Source organism: Mustelus asterias, chromosome 9, assembly GCF_964213995.1.
Source record: "Mustelus asterias chromosome 9, sMusAst1.hap1.1, whole genome shotgun sequence".
Lineage (NCBI taxonomy): Eukaryota > Metazoa > Chordata > Chondrichthyes > Carcharhiniformes > Triakidae > Mustelus > Mustelus asterias.
Window position 1 is genome coordinate 117568397 of NC_135809.1, and position 19376 is coordinate 117587772.

Consider the following 19376-nt stretch of genomic DNA (forward strand, 5'->3'; position numbering starts at 1 on the left):
TAGCTTCATGAGCAGTTTCTCCACTTGCTTTTATGCCCCACACATACCCTCCCATAAATACAATTGCTTGCTACCACTTACTGGTTGGAATTAAATGTACATTTTACAAATTGGTGCCCCAAGTCCTAATGGCTTCACCAATGAGATTAGATGAATTATACGTTTATGTATCAATGGTTGGATCTAAAGAATCAACAAAATAAATGGGCCCTGAACTTCCTGGAAACTTGCATGAAATCAATGGCATAAGGGGTGTAGTATGGCTGGAGTATACCGGAGTGCTACTCTGGCACCGAAATACCCCGTTTGATTTTTCTCTGCATTGGATTTTCAATTACTGGATCGGAATGAATGAGAAGAACTGTTGCAAACAACTCCTTCTACTGTTCCATGGCAGTAATGTTAATTTTATGTTTTTGAACGACCATCCTGGAAACAGACTTTGCAAGTGTCTCTTTCAAGCCATCAGTGATCCCCAGTTCAACGCATTACCCTCAACCCTAGATCTAAACCTACTCAACTTAAAAGTTGCCCTCCACTGAGAGATTTCAGTGTAGCACATTATCACACTTTGAACAGAATTCCTGCAAGCAAATGACAAAGTAGAATTATCCTGAGCTGTTGGTTATCAAATGTTGCAGGGGTTTGGGTTGGGGGGAGGAAGGAAGTCTGCAGGTTTCAAAAGCACAGTAGGAAGTTTAACAACACCAGGTTAAAGTCCAACAGGTTTATTTGGTAGCAAAAGCCACACAAGCTTTCGGAGCTCCAAGCCCCTTCTTCAGGTGAGTGGGAATTCTGTTCACAAAAGGTTTCAAAAGCAACCACGTTTTCTTTTAAAACATCAGTTTGATACTCCGTTTTTGGTACTTTTAAGATATTTAAGGAAACTTCAGTGCATTGTAATTGCACAATTAACTCTTGGCATTCATGTCGCATATGCTTTCTTTTTCTAAGTTCATGTTGGAAGCAGGCTTTACAAAACTGTCTTTTAAGTGAGAATTTGACTTAACTGTAATGGTTACAGCTGTAAGCTTCTCCATCCCACATGTATGCCTGTGTTAGACATTGGAGAGATGTTTCTGAGCACTTCCTGCGTACAGGTAGATTCACACATGCATCAAGTTTAAAAATATCTTCTACACTGGGTGTATTTAGGTTCTTTCAGTACACGCATGTAGCTAGTGTATATTTTTCTACATGCTAATAAATATGTTGGCAGTGAATTTCCTGTGATCTTTTTAAAAGTTGTGCTTAAATTCTGTATATATTGCAAATTCATTTTTTCCTTCATAACCCAAAAGCAACATATTCCTGTCATTTGAGTTCAGGCTGGGTGGTAAGAGTTGGCCGGAATGTCCGGAGCTCGCAGTGTGGCTGTAATTCCTAACTCTGGGGAGGTTAAGAGGTGGCACAGGGAAGGCAGAGCCCAGGGTCCTGGGCCTCATGCTGCTGCTGAATGTCTCTTGAGTCAAAGTGTAGCAGTAGTAACTCAAATACAGCATCCTGATTGTAAAGAAAAAACAAATACAGACAACTTGTAGCACAGTGATTAGCACTGCTGCCTCACACCGCCAGAGACCTGGGTTCGATTCCCGGCTTGGGTCACTGTCGGTGTGGAGTTTGCATGTTTTCCCCAAATCTGCGTGGGTTTCCTCCAGGTGCTCCGGTTTCCTCCCACATTCTGAAAGACGTGCTGGTTAGGTGCATTGACCCGAACAGGCGCTGGAGTGAGGCGACTAGGGGAAATTCACAGTAACTTCGTTGCCGTGTTAATGTAAGCCTTACTTGTGACTAATAAATAAACTTCTACTTTACCTTAACTTCCTGCACACAGCTTTCACATAAACAGGCATATCAGGTCTTTGAAGTTCAGGGTTCCTGGGTTCTAAAGCAGCACCAACTTTCCCAAACACCCTGCTGCATCTGCCGACTGAACATGAATCCCTTAGCTGGGAGTACCTGAAGGTGCGAAATGTGTATATGACTGTGTTCCCTGCTGCTAGCTTTACATGGAGTTTACAGCACAGAAACAGATCACTTAGCCTATCTTGTCTGGTGTTTATGTTCCACAGTAAGAGTTTTAACAACACCAGGTTAAAACAGGTTTATTTGGTAGCAAATGCCATTAGCTTTCGGAGCGTTGCTCCTTCGTCAGATGGAGTGGATATCTGCTCTCAAACAGGGTATACAGACACAAAATCAAGTTACAGAATACTGATTAGAATGCGAATCTTTACAGCTGATTAGGTCTTAAAGATACAGACAATGTGAGTGGAGGGAGCATTCGGCACAGGTTAAAGAAATGTGTATTGTCTCCGGTTTATGTTCCACACAGCCTCCTCCCAACCTTCTTGATCACGTTATCAGGGTAACCTTCAACTTCTTCCTCGTATTTATCAAGTTCCTTGAATGTATTTATACTAGAATCATAGAATGGTTATGGCACAAAAAGAAGCCATTTAGCACATTGTCTCTGTCAGTTCTCTGCAACTTAGCTATCCCAATTCTTCACCTTTTCCTGTAACCCTGTAAGTTTTTTCAGCTAATTATCCAGTTCCCTTTTGAAAACAGGAATCGAATCTGTCTCCACCACAGGCTCAGTGCATTCCAAATCCAAGTCATTCATTACATAAAGAAGTATTTCCTCATGTTGCCTCTGGTCCTTTTGTTAATCAGCTTAGGGTTCTTGATCTTCTGCTGATAGGAAAAGATTTTCCCCATTTACTGTATCCAAACATGTAAAACAAATCTCATCTCAGCCTTCGCTCCAAGGGGCACATCCCCAGACTCACCAGTCTAGCCACATAATTGAAGTCGCTTATCCTTGAAAACATTCTTGTAAATCTTTTCTTCACCTTTCCTAAAACGCACATCATGGCAGTACTGAGAAGAGATTATATCCAAGGGTTCACCCATTGAGTCTATATGGGTAGAACTGAGAAATAAGAAGGAGGAGATCACTTTGATAGGATTGTACTGCAGGCCCCCAAATAGTCAGCAGGAACTTGATGAGCAAATATGTAAGGAGATTACAGAGAGCTCCAAGAAAAGTAGGGTGGGAATAGTAGTGGACTTTAACTTTCCCAACATTTACTGGCTCAGCCATAGCATTAGGGGCTTGGAGGGAGTGAAATTTGTTGTATGTATTCAGGAAGAATTTCTCATTCAGTATGTGGGTGGCCCGACTAAAGAGGGAGAAAAACTTGATCTCCTCTTGAGAAATAAGGAAGGGCAGATGACAGAAGTGTTAGTGAGGGACCACTTTGGGACCAGTGACCATAATTATTTTTTTTTAAGTTTATTTATTAGTCACAAGTAAGGCTTACATTAACACTGCAATGAAGTTACTGTGAAATTCCCGTAGTTGCCACACTTCGGCGCCTGTTCGGGTTAATGCACCTAACCAGCACGTCTTTCAGACTGTGGGAGGAAACCGGAGCAGATACGGGGAGAATGTGCAGACTCTACACAGTGACCCAAGCCGGGAATCAAACCCGGGTCCCTGGCACTGTGAGGCAGCAGTGCTAACTACTGTGCCACCATGCCACGCTAATTCCATTAGTTTTAAGATAGCTATTGAGAATGATATGTCTGGCCCAAAAGTTAAAATTCTAAATTGGAGTAAGGTCAATTTTGATGGTATTAGGCAGGAACTTTCAAAAGTTGATTGAGGGAGTCTGTTGGCAGGCAAAGGGACGTTTGGTAAATGGGAGGCTTTCAAAAGTGTGTTAATCAGGGTTCAGAGTAAGCACGGTCCATTTAGAGTGAAGGGCGAGGCTGGCAGAAGTAGAGAACACGAGATGACTCAGGATATTGAGGCCCTGGTCAAAAAGAAGGAGGCAAATGACACGCATAGGCAGCTGGGATCAAATGGATCCCTTGAAGAGCGTAAAAGTTGTCGGGGTAGAGTTAAGAGAGAAATCTGGGTCAAGGGTGGGTACCGGTAGACAGGAAGGTGGGTTGAAGTGTGTCTACTTCAATGTAAGGAGCATCCGGAACAAGATAGATGAACTCGGGACGTGGATTGGTACTTGGGACTACGATGTTGTGGCCATTACGGAGACGTGGGTAGAACAAGGGCAGGAATGGTTGTTGGACGTTCCGGGGTATAGATGTTTCACTAAGTGTAGGGAAGCTGGTAAAAGAGGTAGAGGAGTAGCATTGTTAATCAAGGATAGTTTAACGGCTGCGGAAAGGCACTTCGAGGGGGATCTGCACACTGAGGTAATATGGGCTGAGGTTAGAAATAGGAAAGGAGCGGTCACGTTGTCAGGAGTTTACTATAGGCCCCCAAATAGTAATAGAGATGTGGAGGAAGAAATTGCTAAGCAGATTATGGATATGTGTGGGGGTCACAGGGTAGTTGTCATGGGGGACTTTAACTATACGAATATTGATTGGAACCTTTGTAGGTCAAATAGTTTGGATGGGGCGGTTTTTGTGCAGTGTGTGCAGGAGGGTTTCCTGACACAATATGTGGATAGGCCAACAAGAGGTGAGGCCACATTGGATTTGGTACTGGGAAATGAACCGGGCCAAGTGTTAGATTTGGTTGTGGGAGAGCACTTTGGAGATAGTGACCACAATTCGGTGTCTTTTGTTATTGCAATGGAGAGGGATAGGGCTGTACGGCAGGGCAAGGTTTACAATTGGGGGAGAGGTAATTATGATGCGATTCGGCAAGAATTAGGGGGCATAAGTTGGGAACAGAAACTGTCAGGGAAAGGCACCAATGAAAAGTGGAACTTTTTCAAGGAACAATTACTGGGTGTCCTTGATAGGTATGTCCCTGTCAGGCAGGGAGGAAATGGCCGAGTGAGGGAACCATGGTTCACGAAAGAGGTGGAATGTCTTGTGAAAAGGAAGAGGGAAGCTTATGTAGGGATGAGGAAACAAGGTTCAGATGGCTCGATTGAGGGTTACAAGTTAGCAAGGAATGAGCTGAAAAAGGGGCTGAGGAGAGCTAGGAGGGGACATGAGAAGTCCTTGGCGGGTCGGATCAAGGAAAACCCCAAGGCTTTTTACTCTTATGTGAGGAATAAAAGAATGACCAGAGTGAGGTTAGGGCCGGTCAAGGACAGTAGTGGGAACTTGTGTATGGAGTCAGTAGAGACAGGCGAGGTGATGAATGAATACTTTTCTTCAGTGTTCACCAAGGAGAGGGGCCATGTTTTTGAGGAAGAGAAGGTGTTACAGGCTAATAGGCTGGAGGAAATAGATGTTCGGAGGGAGGATGTCCTGGCAGTTTTGAATAAACTGAAGGTCGATAAGTCCCCTGGGCCTGATGGAATATATCCTAGGATTCTTTGGGAGGCAAGGGATGAGATTGCAGAGCCTTTGGCTTTGATCTTTGGGTCCTCGCTGTCCACGGGGATGGTGCCAGAGGACTGGAGAATGGCAAATGTTGTTCCTCAGTTTAAGAAAGGGAATAGAAATGACCCTGGTAATTATAGACCGGTTAGTCTTACTTCGGTGGTTGGTAAATTGATGGAAAAGGTCCTTAGGGATGGGACTAACGACCATTTAGAAAGATGCGGATTAATCCGGGATAGTCAGCACGGATTCGTGAAGGGCAAGTCGTGCCTCACAAATTTGATTGAATTTTATGAGGAGATAACTAAGTGTGTTGATGAAGGTAGGGCAGTTGATGTCATATACATGGATTTTAGTAAGGCGTTTGATAAGGTCCCCCGTGGTCGGCTTATGATGAAAGTGAGGAGGTGTGGGATAGAGGGAAAGTTGGCCGATTGGATAGGTAACTGGCTGTCTGATCGAAGACAGGGTGGTGGTGGATGGAAAATTTTCAGATTGGAGGCAGGTTGCTAGCGGAGTGCCACAGGGATCAGTGCTTGGTCCTCTGCTCTTTGTGATTTTTATTAATGACTTAGAGGAGGGGGCTGAAGGGTGGATCAGTAAATTTGCTGATGACACCAAGATTGGTGGAGTAGTGGATGAGGTGGAGGGCTGTTGTAGGCTGCAAAGAGACATAGATAGGATGCAAAGCTGGGCTGAAAAATGGCAGATGGAGTTTAACCCTGATAAATGTGAGGTGATTCATTTTGGTAGGACAAATTTAAATGTGGATTACAGGGTCAAAGGTAGGGTTCTGAAGACTGTGGAGGAACAGAGAGATCTTGGGGTCCATATCCACAGATCTCTGAAGGTTGCCACTCAAGTGGATAGAGCTGTGAAGAAGGCCTATAGTGTGTCAGCTTTTATTAACAGGGGGTTGGAGTTTAAGAGCCGTGGGGTTATGCTGCAACTGTACAGGACCTTGGTGAGACCACATTTGGAATATTGTGTGCAGTTCTGGTCACTTCGCTATAAGAAGGATGTGGAAGCGCTGGAAAGAGTGCAGAGGAGATTTAGCAGGATGCTGCCTGGTTTGGAGGGTAGGTCTTATGAGGAAAGGTTGAGGGAGCTAGGGCTGTTCTCTCTGGAGCGGAGGAGGCTGAGGGGAGACTTAATAGAGGTTTATAAAATGATGAAGGGGATAGATAGAGTGAACGTTCAAAGACTATTTCCTCGGGTGGATGGAGCTATTACAAGGGGGCATAACTATAGGGTTCATGGTGGGAGATATAGGAAGGATATCAGAGGTAGGTTGGGGTGTGGAATGGACTGCCTGCAGTGATAGTGGAGTCAGACACTTTAGGAACATTTAAGCGGTTATTGGATAGGCACATGGAGCACACCAGGATGATAGGGAGTGGGATAGCTTGATCTTGGTTTCAGATAAAGCTCGGCACAACATCGTGGGCCAAAGGGCCTGTTCTGTGCTGTACTGTTCTATCTAAAAAGGAGCCATGAGATTGCTTTGGCAGATAAGGCAAAGGAGAATCCAAAGAGCTTCTACAAATACATCAAGGGCAAAAGAGTAACAAGGGAGAGTGTAGGGTCTCTTAAGGATCAACAAGGTCATCGATGTGCGGATCCCCAAGAGATGGGTGCAATCCTAAATGAATATTTCTCTTAAGTATTTACTGTTGAGAGAGGCATGGATGTTAGGGAATTTGGGGAAATAAATAGTGATTTCTTGAGGAGTGTACATATTACAGAGAAGGAGGTGCTGGAAGTCTTGAAGCGCATCAGGGTAAATAAATCCCCAGGACCGGATGATGTGTATCCCAGGACGTTGTGGGAGGCTAGGGAGGAAGTTGCAGGTCCACTAGCAGAGATATTTTAATCATTGATAGTCACAGGTGTGGTGCCTGAAGATTGGAGGGTGGCAAATGTTGTGCCTTTGTTTAAGAACGGCTGCAGGGAAAAGCCTGGGAACTACAGACCAGTGAGCCTAACGTCTATTGTGGGTAAGTTGTTAGAAGGTATTCTGAGAGACAGGATCTACAGGCATTTAGAGAGGCAAGAACTGATTAGGGACAGTCAGCATGGCTTTGTGAGTGGAAAATCGTGTCTCACGAATTTGATTGAGTTTTTGAAGGGGTAACCAAGAAAGTAGATGAGGACAGTGCAGTCGACATTGTCCACATGGTCTTTAGCAAGGCCTTTGACGAGGTACTGCATGGTAGGTTGTTCCATAAAGTTAAACCCCACGGGATCCAGGGTGAGGTAGCCAACTGGATACAAAATTGGCTTGACAACAGAAGACAGAGGGTGGTTGTAAAGGGTTGTTTTTCAAATTGGAGGCCTGTGACCAGTGGTGTGCCTCTGGGATCGGTGCTGGGTCCACTGTTATTTGTTATTTATATTAATGATTTGGAAGAGAAATTAGGAGGCATGGTCAGTAAGTTTGCAGATGACACCAAGATTGGTGGCATAGTGGACAGTGAAGAAGGTTATCTAGGATTGCAATGGGATCTGGATCCATTGGGTCAGTGAGCTGATGAATGACAGATGGAGTTTAATTTAGATAAATGTGAGGTGATGCATTTTGTCAGATCGAATCGGGGCAGGACCTACTCAGTTAATGTTGGGGCATTGGGGAGAGTTATAGCACAGAGATCCAGGAGTGCAGGTTCATAGCTCCTTGAAAGTGGAGTCACAGATGAACAGTGTGGTGAAGAAGGCATTCGGCATGCTTGGTTTCATTGATCAGAACCTTGAAAACAGGAGTTGGGACATCTTGTTGAAGTTGTAAAAGACATTAGTAAGACTACACTTGGAATACTGTGTACAGTTCTGGTCACCCTATTATAGAAAGGATATTATTAAACTAGAAAGAGTGCAGAAAAGATTTACTAGGATGCTACCGGGACTTGATGGTTTGAGTTATAAGGAGAGGTTGGATAGACTGGGATTTTTTTCCCCTGGAGCTCGGAGGCTTAAGGCTGATCTTATAGAGGTTTATCAAATAATGAGGGGCATAGATAAGGTAGATTGTCAACATCTTTTCCCAAAGGGCGGGGAGTCTAAAACGAGAGTGTGTAGGTTTAAGATGAGAGGGGAGAGATGCAAAAGGGTCCGGAGGGGCAATTTTTTCACACACAGGGTGGTGAGTGTCTGGAACGAGCTGACAGAGGCAGTAGTAGAGGTGGGTACAATTTTGTCTTTTAAAAAGCATTTAGACAGTTACTTGGGTGAGATGGGTATAGAGTGATATTGGCCAAATGCGGGCAATTGGGACGAGCTTAGTGGTTAAAAACTGGGTGGCATGGACAAGTTGGGCCGAAGGGCCTGTTTCCAAGCTGTAAGCCTCTATGACTCTATAACCACCCTTTCCAAAATCTTCACATTCTCCTTTTTGAGGCTGAACCAGTGTTTTCTGAAGGTTCATACTTGCCTTTGTACTCTGTAACCCTATTTATAATTTATTAACTGCGTCCCTCAACCTGTCCTGCCACCTTCAATGATTTATACACATTTGCACCCAGGTCCCGCTGCTCCTGCATTTCTGTTGTACCCTTCGTTTTACATCACGTCTCCTTGTCCTTTTGACTAAAACGTATAATTTCACACTTCTCCACTTTAAATTTCATCTGTCATGTATCTGCCCTTTCCACCAGCCTGTTTGTATCCTCTCGAAGTATATCACTAGCCTCACAGCGAGGCTAGTGATAGACTTCCCCAAGCAAGGGGAAAAGATGTTGTATAAATTTCCAAAGTTGGATTCCGAATCCCCCAACTTGCCTACAACATGTCCACTCTGGTTTGCATACTGTTGCCATCGAGGGGATGGGGGCAAGTGGTTAAACTACTCTCCAGTGATGGGTTTATAATTTAAATAGTTTAACAAGGCTGTGTACCTCAAGCAATAGCAGAATTTTACTTCTAAAGCTTATGGATCAGGTTTCCTGGAACTCAGGAAACCTTGCAACTGGAGGGAGGTGAGCACGACCAGATTCATTGGGTCCAGCACCGCTTTGCTTGCCGCCAGGAAGACCTGGGGAACTTTCTAATCTAATCTAACCTGCTTCCTCCCCTGCGAAACACCACACCCACCCGCACCCACCATTAAAACCCATTTAATCTTCCGACATTTTTGATTTCCCCAAGGCTTCTGATTTCCCTCTGATGTTTCAGATGCCTCCAAGGCCTTCAACCTCTTCAAGTCTTCTGATTTCATCCAGGCCTTCGATCTCCCACAGCCTCTCTGATCTCTGCCATCCACTCTCTTTTTCTTAGATCCTATAATCCAAGGTTGCCTTGTCACATCTAAAAGAATTTTGGTTAACATTTTACCTTTTCATAAACTTCGGCAAACAAATGTGTTGACTGTTTTGCTGTGATCAGCTGTCCTGTGATGAATTGTGAAATCTTCTGAATATTTAAAGCAAAATAGTATGGGTGCTAGAAATCTGCACTGGGAGAAGTGGAGTTAACCTTTCGGGTTGGTGTACCATCCAACTAACATAGGTAATGAATGTTAGACAACAGAATGGAAAAAGATGATCAATTCTGTGATGGATGACTTAATTTATATACAATTTGTATGCTATGTTCACATTTGCGAGGATCAAAAGATGCAATCTTGCTACCATTTAAAGGACAACTATGTAAGTGAATAGTGATTAGCTTTCTTGAATTTGACTTTTGTTGTGCTTTTTTTGGAAGTTGTGTTAAGATCCTGGAGAACTGGATGTGAGGAGCTGCTGTGCACAATAGTAGAAGATGGCTGAATTAATATCAGTAGAAATGCAGTAATTAATTCATGATGCTTCAGTAATCCTGTCATTTTAACTCTGTTCTTGGAGCTCTCTCATGCTATTGAATACAGTGACTCCTTCAAGCCATTTACTGTCACCATGTCATAAGTACTCGCTTGTTAAAGTAAACATTTTCAGTATAAGATTAGAACGAGAAGTACAGAAAGCTCAAATTAAAATTAATCCTAATTATTTTAACAAATTAAAAATACCGTAAAATGACTGGCCCTATCATGAATTACAGAACAATTGAATTGGAGGTGTGTTATATTGTATACATGTGTTTTAATCTCACAGAGAAAGACCTTGAACATGAAATATGAACAGGTTAAAATGGTGTTATACTAAATGTAGAAACTAATTTTATTGAACTATTGGATTAAAAAGTATATTTTATCAATTTATACTGCAGTGTTAAGAGTGAATTTTCAGCCTTGGACTGTTGGTAGCATAGCAAGTTATAGTTTGGTTTGGCACATTAACTGTTTAGTCCTTAATTCAAATTTACATGAAATTGAATTAACAATTTTTCTTTCAAAATGTGTTTTAGCAAAAAGAACTAGCCAAGAGTTATCCTGGTACTGCTTGTCTATATGAAATCTCCTTCAGCTTGGTATATGCTGATCACTATATTAAGCTAGCACAAATCGGAAACACGGAGTACTGTGCTCAGTTCTGGTCGCCTCATTACAGGAGGGATGTGGAAATGATTGAAAGGGTGCAGAGAAGATTTACAAGGATGTTGCCTGGATTGGTTGGCATGCCTTATGAGGATAGGTTGAGGGAGCTCGGTCTTTTCTCCTTGGAGAGACAAAGGATGAGAGGTGACCTGATAGAGGTGTACAAGATGTTGAGAGGTATAGATCGGGTGGATTCTCGGAGGCTTTTTCCCAGGGCTGAAATGGCTGCTACGAGAGGACACAGGTTTAAGGTGCTGGGGAGTAGGTACAGAGGAGATGTCAGGGGTAAGTTTTTCACTCAGAGGGTGGTAGGTGAGTGGAATCGGCTGCTGTCAGTGGTGGTGGAGGCAAACTTGATAGGGTCTTTTAAGACACTTCTGGATGAGTACATGGAACTTAATAGGATTGAGGGTTATAGGTAAGCCTAGGTAGGTAGGGACATGACCGGCGCTACTTGTGGGCCGAAGGGCCTGTTTGTGCTGTATTTTTTCTATGTTCTATGTTCTAATTGGTTTTCTGAGAAGCAAGTCATTTGGTCCATTTTGCATGTATCATTTTAATGAACTATCCAGTCTAGTCACTTCTCCTTTCTGCTTTAAGTATTTATCCAATTTATTTTTAAAAGTTACTATTGAATCTGTGTACAAGTAGTTGCATTTTTTTTTTAAAAACCTTTTAATTTAAAAAAAAAATCTTTGCCTCTGGTTCTGGCTCTTTTGCCAGTTACCTAAACCTGTGTTCTCTGGTTATTCACTCCTCTGCTAATGGAAAATGTTTCTCTTTATTTACCCTTTTAACCCCTACTGATGACAACCCCTACCCCCATAATTTTAAACACCTCTATCAAATCTCCCCTTAGATTGAGTTTGTAACGCAAATTGTTTTCAACTACCTGTTTTGGAGTGTGAGAATAATATACAAGTAGAAATAACAAAATTGTGTCCAAGCCACTTAAAAGAAAGCTTTCATTGAACCTCAAGTTAATGAGGAAGACAAGTTTTCATTATGGCTCAAGGTTCAGACAAAGGTGTTTCAATCAGCTAAAATCTCCTTCCTAATGTGATCTACTTACAGATAATAACCCTATTTGTCATGTCTTTGATGGTCTAACTTTGGCAATTGCTTAGAAACTGTATCAGCCGGGAAGTATAAGACTTTCTCGTTACCAGGATACCACGCTGCCTACTATCCTTTTATCAGTTACCAGTTTGTTAAAAAAATAACAAGTGTAACCACGATTTCAATAGAAAAAAGATTGTTCAGATCAAATGGATTTATTTGACGGTAGAAAGCGATTAAAAGAGTGGCTGAGGCCCTGAAAATAAATTCTGTCTTACTCTAATGTTACTCGGAAGAATTATTTTTCAAACCGTTTCTCCATAGCTTATAGTTCACAAATGAGCTCCAGCAGAAATTAATTGGAGTATGCCTAACTGTGTACATATAAAGTCTTGTGCCAAATGAGCGTTTCCCATGTCACACTTTGATATTAATAGTCGATTGGTAGTACTGAACTTGCGTATTGCTGAAAAGAGACACGTCTTCCACTCATCAGGAAGCTTCGCAAGAATATCATAAGGGGAAAACAACAACATATATTGTACGAGAAGCAAATGTTGATTGGTTAGCAAGCGGATTCTGATCGGTAGAAGCGTTGCCATGAAGAATGCACTGGAAGAGTAGGGCAAATTAATCACCAGCGGGAGTGGTCTATGAACCCCTAACAGTAACGGCAATGTAGGATTAAGCATACATGAAGAAATACATGAGTGCTTGTGCTGAAGGGCTGGCAATAATCATGGGAAGCTGTGAGCTGCATATAAACTGGAAAAATCAGATTGGCAGCAATAGCCTGGATGAGGAGCTGACAGAACACGTTCAAATTAGTTTTGAGATTAGCACGTTTTGGAACCAACCAGAGAGCAGATTATATTAGACTTGATATTGTGTAATGTACAGGATTAATTATTGACCTCAGAGTAAAGGTATCCAAGAGAGCGACTACAATAAAATTGAATTTGACATGCGTTTGAAAGGAAAAAGAGTGGGTCCAAGAATAGTATTTTAAACTTAAATAAGGGCAATTATGTGGGCATGAAAGCTGAACTAGCTGACGTGAACTACAATGCAAGGCTGGGGCTAGATCATTAAAGAAGCATGGTGGGGGCAGCATGGTGGCACAGTGGTTAACACCGCTGCCTCACAGCGCCAGGGATCCGGGTTTAATTCTGGCCTTGGGTCACTATCTGTGTGGAGTTTGCACGTTCTCCCCATGTCTGCGTGGGTTTCCACCGGTTTCCTCCCACAGTCCAAAGATATGAGGGTTAGGTTGATTGGCCATGCTAAATTGCCCCTTCGTGTTAGGGGGACTAGCAGGGTAAATACGTGGGGTTACAGGGATAGAGCCTGAGTGGGATTGTTGTCAGTGCAGGCTCAATGGGCTGAATGGCCTCCTGCACTGTAGGGATTCTACGATGAAGCAGCGGCAGACATTGAAGGGGATATTTCCGAAAAATTTTAAATATATTCCTACTATAAAGAAAAATTCCAAAGAGAGGACCCACCATTCATGGTTACTTAAAGAAGTTAGAGGAAGCATCAAGCTTAAGGAAAAAGCATACAAATGTGCACAGATGGGTGACAGGTCAGATGATTGGCCAGAACATAAAGAATGACAGAGAATGATTAAAGGTTAATCGGGAGATCAGGAGGAAGAGATTAGAATGTTTCAGGAAGCTAGCTAAATGTAAAAATGGGTAGCAAGAGTTCTTGCAGGTATTTAAAAAGGAAAAGAGTAACTAAAGTGAGTGTTGGTCTTCCAGAGAATGAGAATGGAGAGTTAATCATAGATAATAAGGAAATTGCAGCTGAAATGAACAAATATTTTGCTTTGGTCTTCACTGTAGAAGGTACAAAAAGCACTCCATTAATAGCTGGAGGTGGAAAGAAGAGAGGAACTTGGTAAAATTACAATCTCTAGGGAATGACAAGGTAGACGTGGAAAGGATGTTGCTTCTTACGAGTAAGCCCAGAGTTGGGGGCATTTTTAAAACATTTTAGTGATTTGTGCAAAGTTGGAATACTCTGCCTTAGAAGTTGGTGCAAGCGAATATCTTTAAAGCAAATGTTATTGGGGGTTGTTGGGAATGTGGAACTCGAGATAAACAGATCAGCCATGACATTGAATGGAGGAGCAGGCTCGAGGGGCTGAATGGCCTACTTTTGCTACTGTTTCGTATGTTTGTGTGAATTCCATGAGCAAGACCAGATTTTACTAATATGAAGTAACATGGAAAATAACATAACGTATCCTTGTGTGCCCCTCTGACAACTAATTAGTGAGAAAGCTCACAGAGTAGGTAATCCTATTTGCTCTACCTTTATTCATCATAAGACCTTTTGGCCTAAAAGCTGTTAGCAAAACATGTCATCTTCTCTTCAACTACAATTTTGCTGTAACTGAAACTATTGGTAAAATATCCATTATTCTTTGCACCAAAATTAGGTCTTTTTCATTGTATTTTAATTATGGTAGTTGCATTCCTAATATTCCTTAAGTATAGTTATCATCCCACTCCAGGATGTCCTTTTTTAACAATGCATGAAGTTCATGCTGGTGATTTGAAATGGTTTGCTCCCCATTTCTGCAAGTAGTGTTGAGTATTCGTATAATAGTTATCTATACTGAAAGGCAGTAACGAGGACGGAGTAAAACCACCTCCAGAAACTGCCTTGCAGTGAATTTAAGGCAATAATCCTGGCACTAAGATGCTGATAATTATATTGCTGTATGGTTATATAGTTATACCTCAATCTTCCTTGTAAGAGAGAAAGTTCTCTCTTTAAGGATAATGGAATTGTCAGGTATTTAGCATACCAGGTTGGCCTCAACTCCTAGTGTTCTCTTCATTTTATTCCATTTTCAAGCTGGCTAACTGTTTTTAAACTATGATGATGAAGTAATTTTGACAACCTCAGAATTGGTGGATTGCATTATTGTACAGTACTACCTAACTGTTGGCACAGTGCTACACATTCAATTTAAATTGACTCATGCTGGCCTCATAACCAAACTCAATACCTGTTGGTCTCCTAATCTGACCCTGACTTGCAGGGAATCTTTCGAGGATAATTGGGAATGTGGATAACAGAGGATAAATCAGATTGTTATACACATCTCTCAAGCACAACCATTTGCTTTCTGAGCTCATTGATCTTATTACTTGCAACAATTCATTTTTCTTCTGTCTTTTAACAACCCCAAAGTTCCCATAATGAGAACATCTTTGTTTTTTTGTGAGGGTGGTGGGCAACTACATTGTTATCAAGCAAAGTAGAATAATGGCAAATTTACATTATGTATGCTCTGAGAAATGAATGAATATTTCTATACTAAACAGATCTCAATCAGTCATAGATCATTTTCTCTAGTTTCTCAGTTCACAGACGGTATTGAAAGATTTTATGACCAAGTTAAAAGGGGTGACCTGACTCGCCTCTATTCAACCTCGCTGGTTGGTCACAACCAAGGTCTACGTTTTTTTTTTCAGGAGGATATGGCTTTTCCAAATAAGAATGCATTTACCTATTGAAGTTGTAAGCAATAAGGAGCTGATCAAACAAGGTTTTATTGAGTCGAAGAGAACATTTATTAACCACTAAACTCGAGAAAAATAATAGAATCCCAGCCTCCTGGATCCACTACAATTCGCCTACCGCCGCAATAGGTCCACAGCAGACGCCATCTCCCTGGCCTTACATTCAACCTTGGAGCACCTAGATAACAAAGACACCTATGTCAGACTCCTATTTATTGATTACAGCTCAGCCTTCAACAGCATTATTCCTACGAAATTCATCTCCAAACTCCATGGCATAGGCCTTGGCTCCTTCTTCAGTGACTGGACCCTGAACTTCCTAACCCACAGACCACAATCAGTAAGGATAGACAACAACACCACCTCCGCGATCGTCCTCAACACCAGTGCCCCACAAAGCTGTGTCCTCAGCCTCCTACTATAGATTGTGTGGCCAAATTCCCCTCCAACTCGAGTACAGGAATGAGATAGAGAATCTGGTGAACTGGTGCGACAACAATAATACCTCTCTCAATGTCAAGAAAACAAAGGAGATAGTCATCAACTTCAGGAAGTGTAGTGGAGAACATGTCCCTGTCTACATCGATGGGGACGAAGTAGAAATGGTCGAGAGCTTCAAGTTTTTAGGTGTCCAGATCACCAACAACCTGTCCTGATCCCCCCCCCCCATGCCAACACTATAGTTAAGAAAGCCAACCAATGCCTCCACTTTCTCAGAAGACTACGGAAATTTGTCATTTCCGCTACGACTCTCACTAACGTTTACCGATGCACCAAGTCTGAAGTCACGTACCAACCTACTTAAGAACAGCTTCTTCCCTGCTGCCATCAAACTTTTGAATGGACCTACCTTGCATTAAGTTGATCTTTACACCCTAGCTATGACTGTAACACTACATTCTGCACTCCCTCATTTCCTTCTCTATGAACAGTATGCTTTGTCTGTATAGCATGCAAGAAACATTACCTTTCACTCTATACTAATCCATGTGACAATAAATCAAAATCAAAAGAAAACACGATGTCAAGTATTAGGCCCTCATTGTCATTTGAGCCCACACAGCTAGGTATCAGTAATAAGGGGAGTTAAAGTCCCATGAGAAAAGGTAAAAGGATCTACCATTAGCTCTCCTCTCATTGTCCTTCATGCATAGATTCTAAATGTTGCGGCCAGTTTGGGCTAATTGGTTTCTTGGATGCAGCCAGATGGAGAAGATGTTGCAATTATTAAGAGATCTCGGTTCACTGGTAGGTTTCTGGTGGAGTTGGCTTCTCAAACCAAGCGGCACACTTACCCCAAAAGAGAGAGAGCAGTCTTCAGTTTGTTTCTTCTGCTAAAACGTTTTTTGACACCACCTGTGCCACTTGTAATTTCTCTCAAATAGCTGGGCAGCTTTGCCTGGAAATACTTCACCCATTGTGTATTTCCAAGAGGTTTTGGGTCAGTCTGTCTGTGGCAGCTATTATTTCAAAATCCAATACATTGTATTTTTAATGCCTTTTCCTTTGACAGTGACGAGGGGTGCTTGGATAATAGGAAATGTCTCTCTTCATTTGTTTGTGGGTAATTTGTATGTTTCACCTTGGAACATGGCATTGCATTTTAAAGCAGTTTGCTCTGTCTCAGTTAAAATGACAAAAATTTCCTGTTTGAAATTTGAAAAATCATATTTTCAACATGATTCCAATACGCATAGCCTTGTGGCAGGATTGGGAGTTTCTGCTCACTTTAAGAGGGTTGGATAATTCATATAAGAATGAAAGGTGAGCAATGTTTTCTTTTAAATGAATGAAAATTTACATTATATTGTACAATAGGTATTTGACAATGTGACACTGTGAAAAATGTTTCCAGATGCAAGCTGCCCAGAGCTTACTTGTCTTTTATTTAATCACCTTGTGGAAACAAATGTCTTGCCTCACCCATACACTCACTCATTATCATCTATTGAAGTGGGCATTTCACAGTGTATGTTATAAAACATGCAAACGGTGAACTTGCCAACTATTAACGTTTTAAAAACTAAACCTGCTATTAATTCATACCAATATGATTTTTAAAAATATATTTAAAATTTTAGAGCAATTTGATGTCTGCTAATGTCATGTCCATCTTTGTTCATACTTGACAAGTGTAGTTTTTGACTAATGTTTGTGCTTTGCTGCTATTTTCTTTCCTGACTAATACAGTTGTGATGTAAAACTCAGTTTATTTTTAGTTAACATTTTATGGAGCAGAAGGATGCAGAAACATTTTTGGAAAGGTTGTTTTTGTTAAAATTACAAATTTTCAACAAGCTGAGCTCAGGTGACTAGGACTTTGATCAGGTGTGCTTGCTGTGGCAGTTCATTAACAATATGTTAATTAATCTATGATTTAACACAGAAATGCTGTGGTGGTTTCATCTTTTAAGTTGCTTCATTAAATCATTAATTTTCTAGGAGGTAAGTGAGCCTGACATAATTAAGGCATCCTTGTCTCTGCAGACTATCCCTTTCATATGATATCAGGTCACTGAGGTAGTTAATAGAAGAGAACGACTGCTGACTCCCAGGGTGCATTTTATTTATATGGTTGTGCTGTGAAGTTAATTTATTAGTTCATTTTTTACTTTTCACTTAAGCAGTTTAGAATGAAATTAAGATTTTGTTTAGGCTTGGGACTACTGCTTGCAAATAGAACTAATGCAACTGCTTGCACTTAACACATCCGTTGGAGAACAAAAATCAAGTTTTCCATGCTGTACTCAAAACTTGAGACAGTCTTATTTTGGCAAATGTTCTACAGCGAGTCTAAATGTTATGAAAAGCCATATAACTTATTTTGCCAGTTTCTCTCTTGTGTTGTAGTGCTACTTGAATAGATTTCCATCAGGTCAGTGCAAAGTATTCAGCCTTCATTTGCATCTAATGGGGTAGTAGTTTTCCAAAAATAATTGTAGACCAAGCAAAGTATTTATTGCACAAGTTATATGCTCACCAAAAGTCAGCTGTATTGGCATTTAGCTTGAAGTTTCTCAGCTGGAGAAAATCAAATTCATTCATACTATTTCGGGTTAAGCAAAGATCACATTTGTCTTTAGTTACTTGGAAAACAGTACAAGAACTTTTTTTTAACTGCTCTGTGCAAACATGTGTATTTCAAACCCCCCTTTTTCATCAAAGACATACAATTACCAATTGAGTGCTAATGTGATTTTTTAAAAATTTGTGACTCAATTTTACACCTTTTTTTGACAGTGATATGAACTTTGGTTATGTCAAGCTGCTTAGATCCATACAAAGAGTCATCCGAAAGGAAGGATTTGATGGAGCCTGTCCCCAGGTATGGTACACAAGCCCTTAGTGTCTTCTGTAATCAAGTAACTAATGTTGTTTTCATAGCGCTCTCCAGGGTGCAGCCGGAAGGGCTTGGAATAATCAACAATGAACAAGCTGTTTCTAAGCACGGATGAAGTAAACAAGCATTGCAAAGACAGTGTATGGGTCATATGTTAATATGCATTTGCCTCACGTTTTGAGCTTTCCTCAACTCTATTGGGTACGAGCATTGATGTGCATAAGCAGTGTGCTCTGGCATCATTAGTCACTGAGCACCTAAAAAGGAGCTGTCCAGTCGAGAAAGTGGCTTAGCCCAAATCCACATTAAGCCACATTAGACTTTTTATGTTGATGTTGTAATGAAAATATCTCTGTTGTAAAACTTGTAGCCTTGAGGATACTGTGACAAGAAACCTTCATTTTGTTGTAGGGAATGATCAGCTAATTAGAGTTTTGTAGGAGGCCGTGCAGTCAACTTTGCAGCAGCATTAAAAAAGTTAGCTGAGGCTGGGTCTCAAACTGAAAAAATCCTTTATTGCAACTTTAGCTATTCAGAGTACTTATATGTTAATTTAGCTTGTTATTGCTCAGCTCTCAATCTCTACTGAGATTTCGGCACAGATCTGGACAGGCTTCCTTTCCCTGTGGAGGCAAAACCCCTTTGGAGAAGTAAA

At 41.4% G+C, this 19376-nt stretch overlaps 1 protein-coding gene across 2 annotated transcripts in view; it reads left to right on the forward strand.

The window, feature by feature from the left end:
• Positions 1 to 19376, forward strand: part of elp4 (elongator acetyltransferase complex subunit 4) — a 263084-nt gene that overhangs the window by 102159 nt on the left and 141549 nt on the right. For both annotated transcript variants that reach the window (XM_078220930.1, XM_078220932.1), the window contains exon 6: positions 18622 to 18706. In XM_078220930.1, the coding sequence (XP_078077056.1) occupies positions 18622 to 18706 (85 nt within the window). The remainder of the gene's footprint in view (positions 1 to 18621; positions 18707 to 19376) is intronic.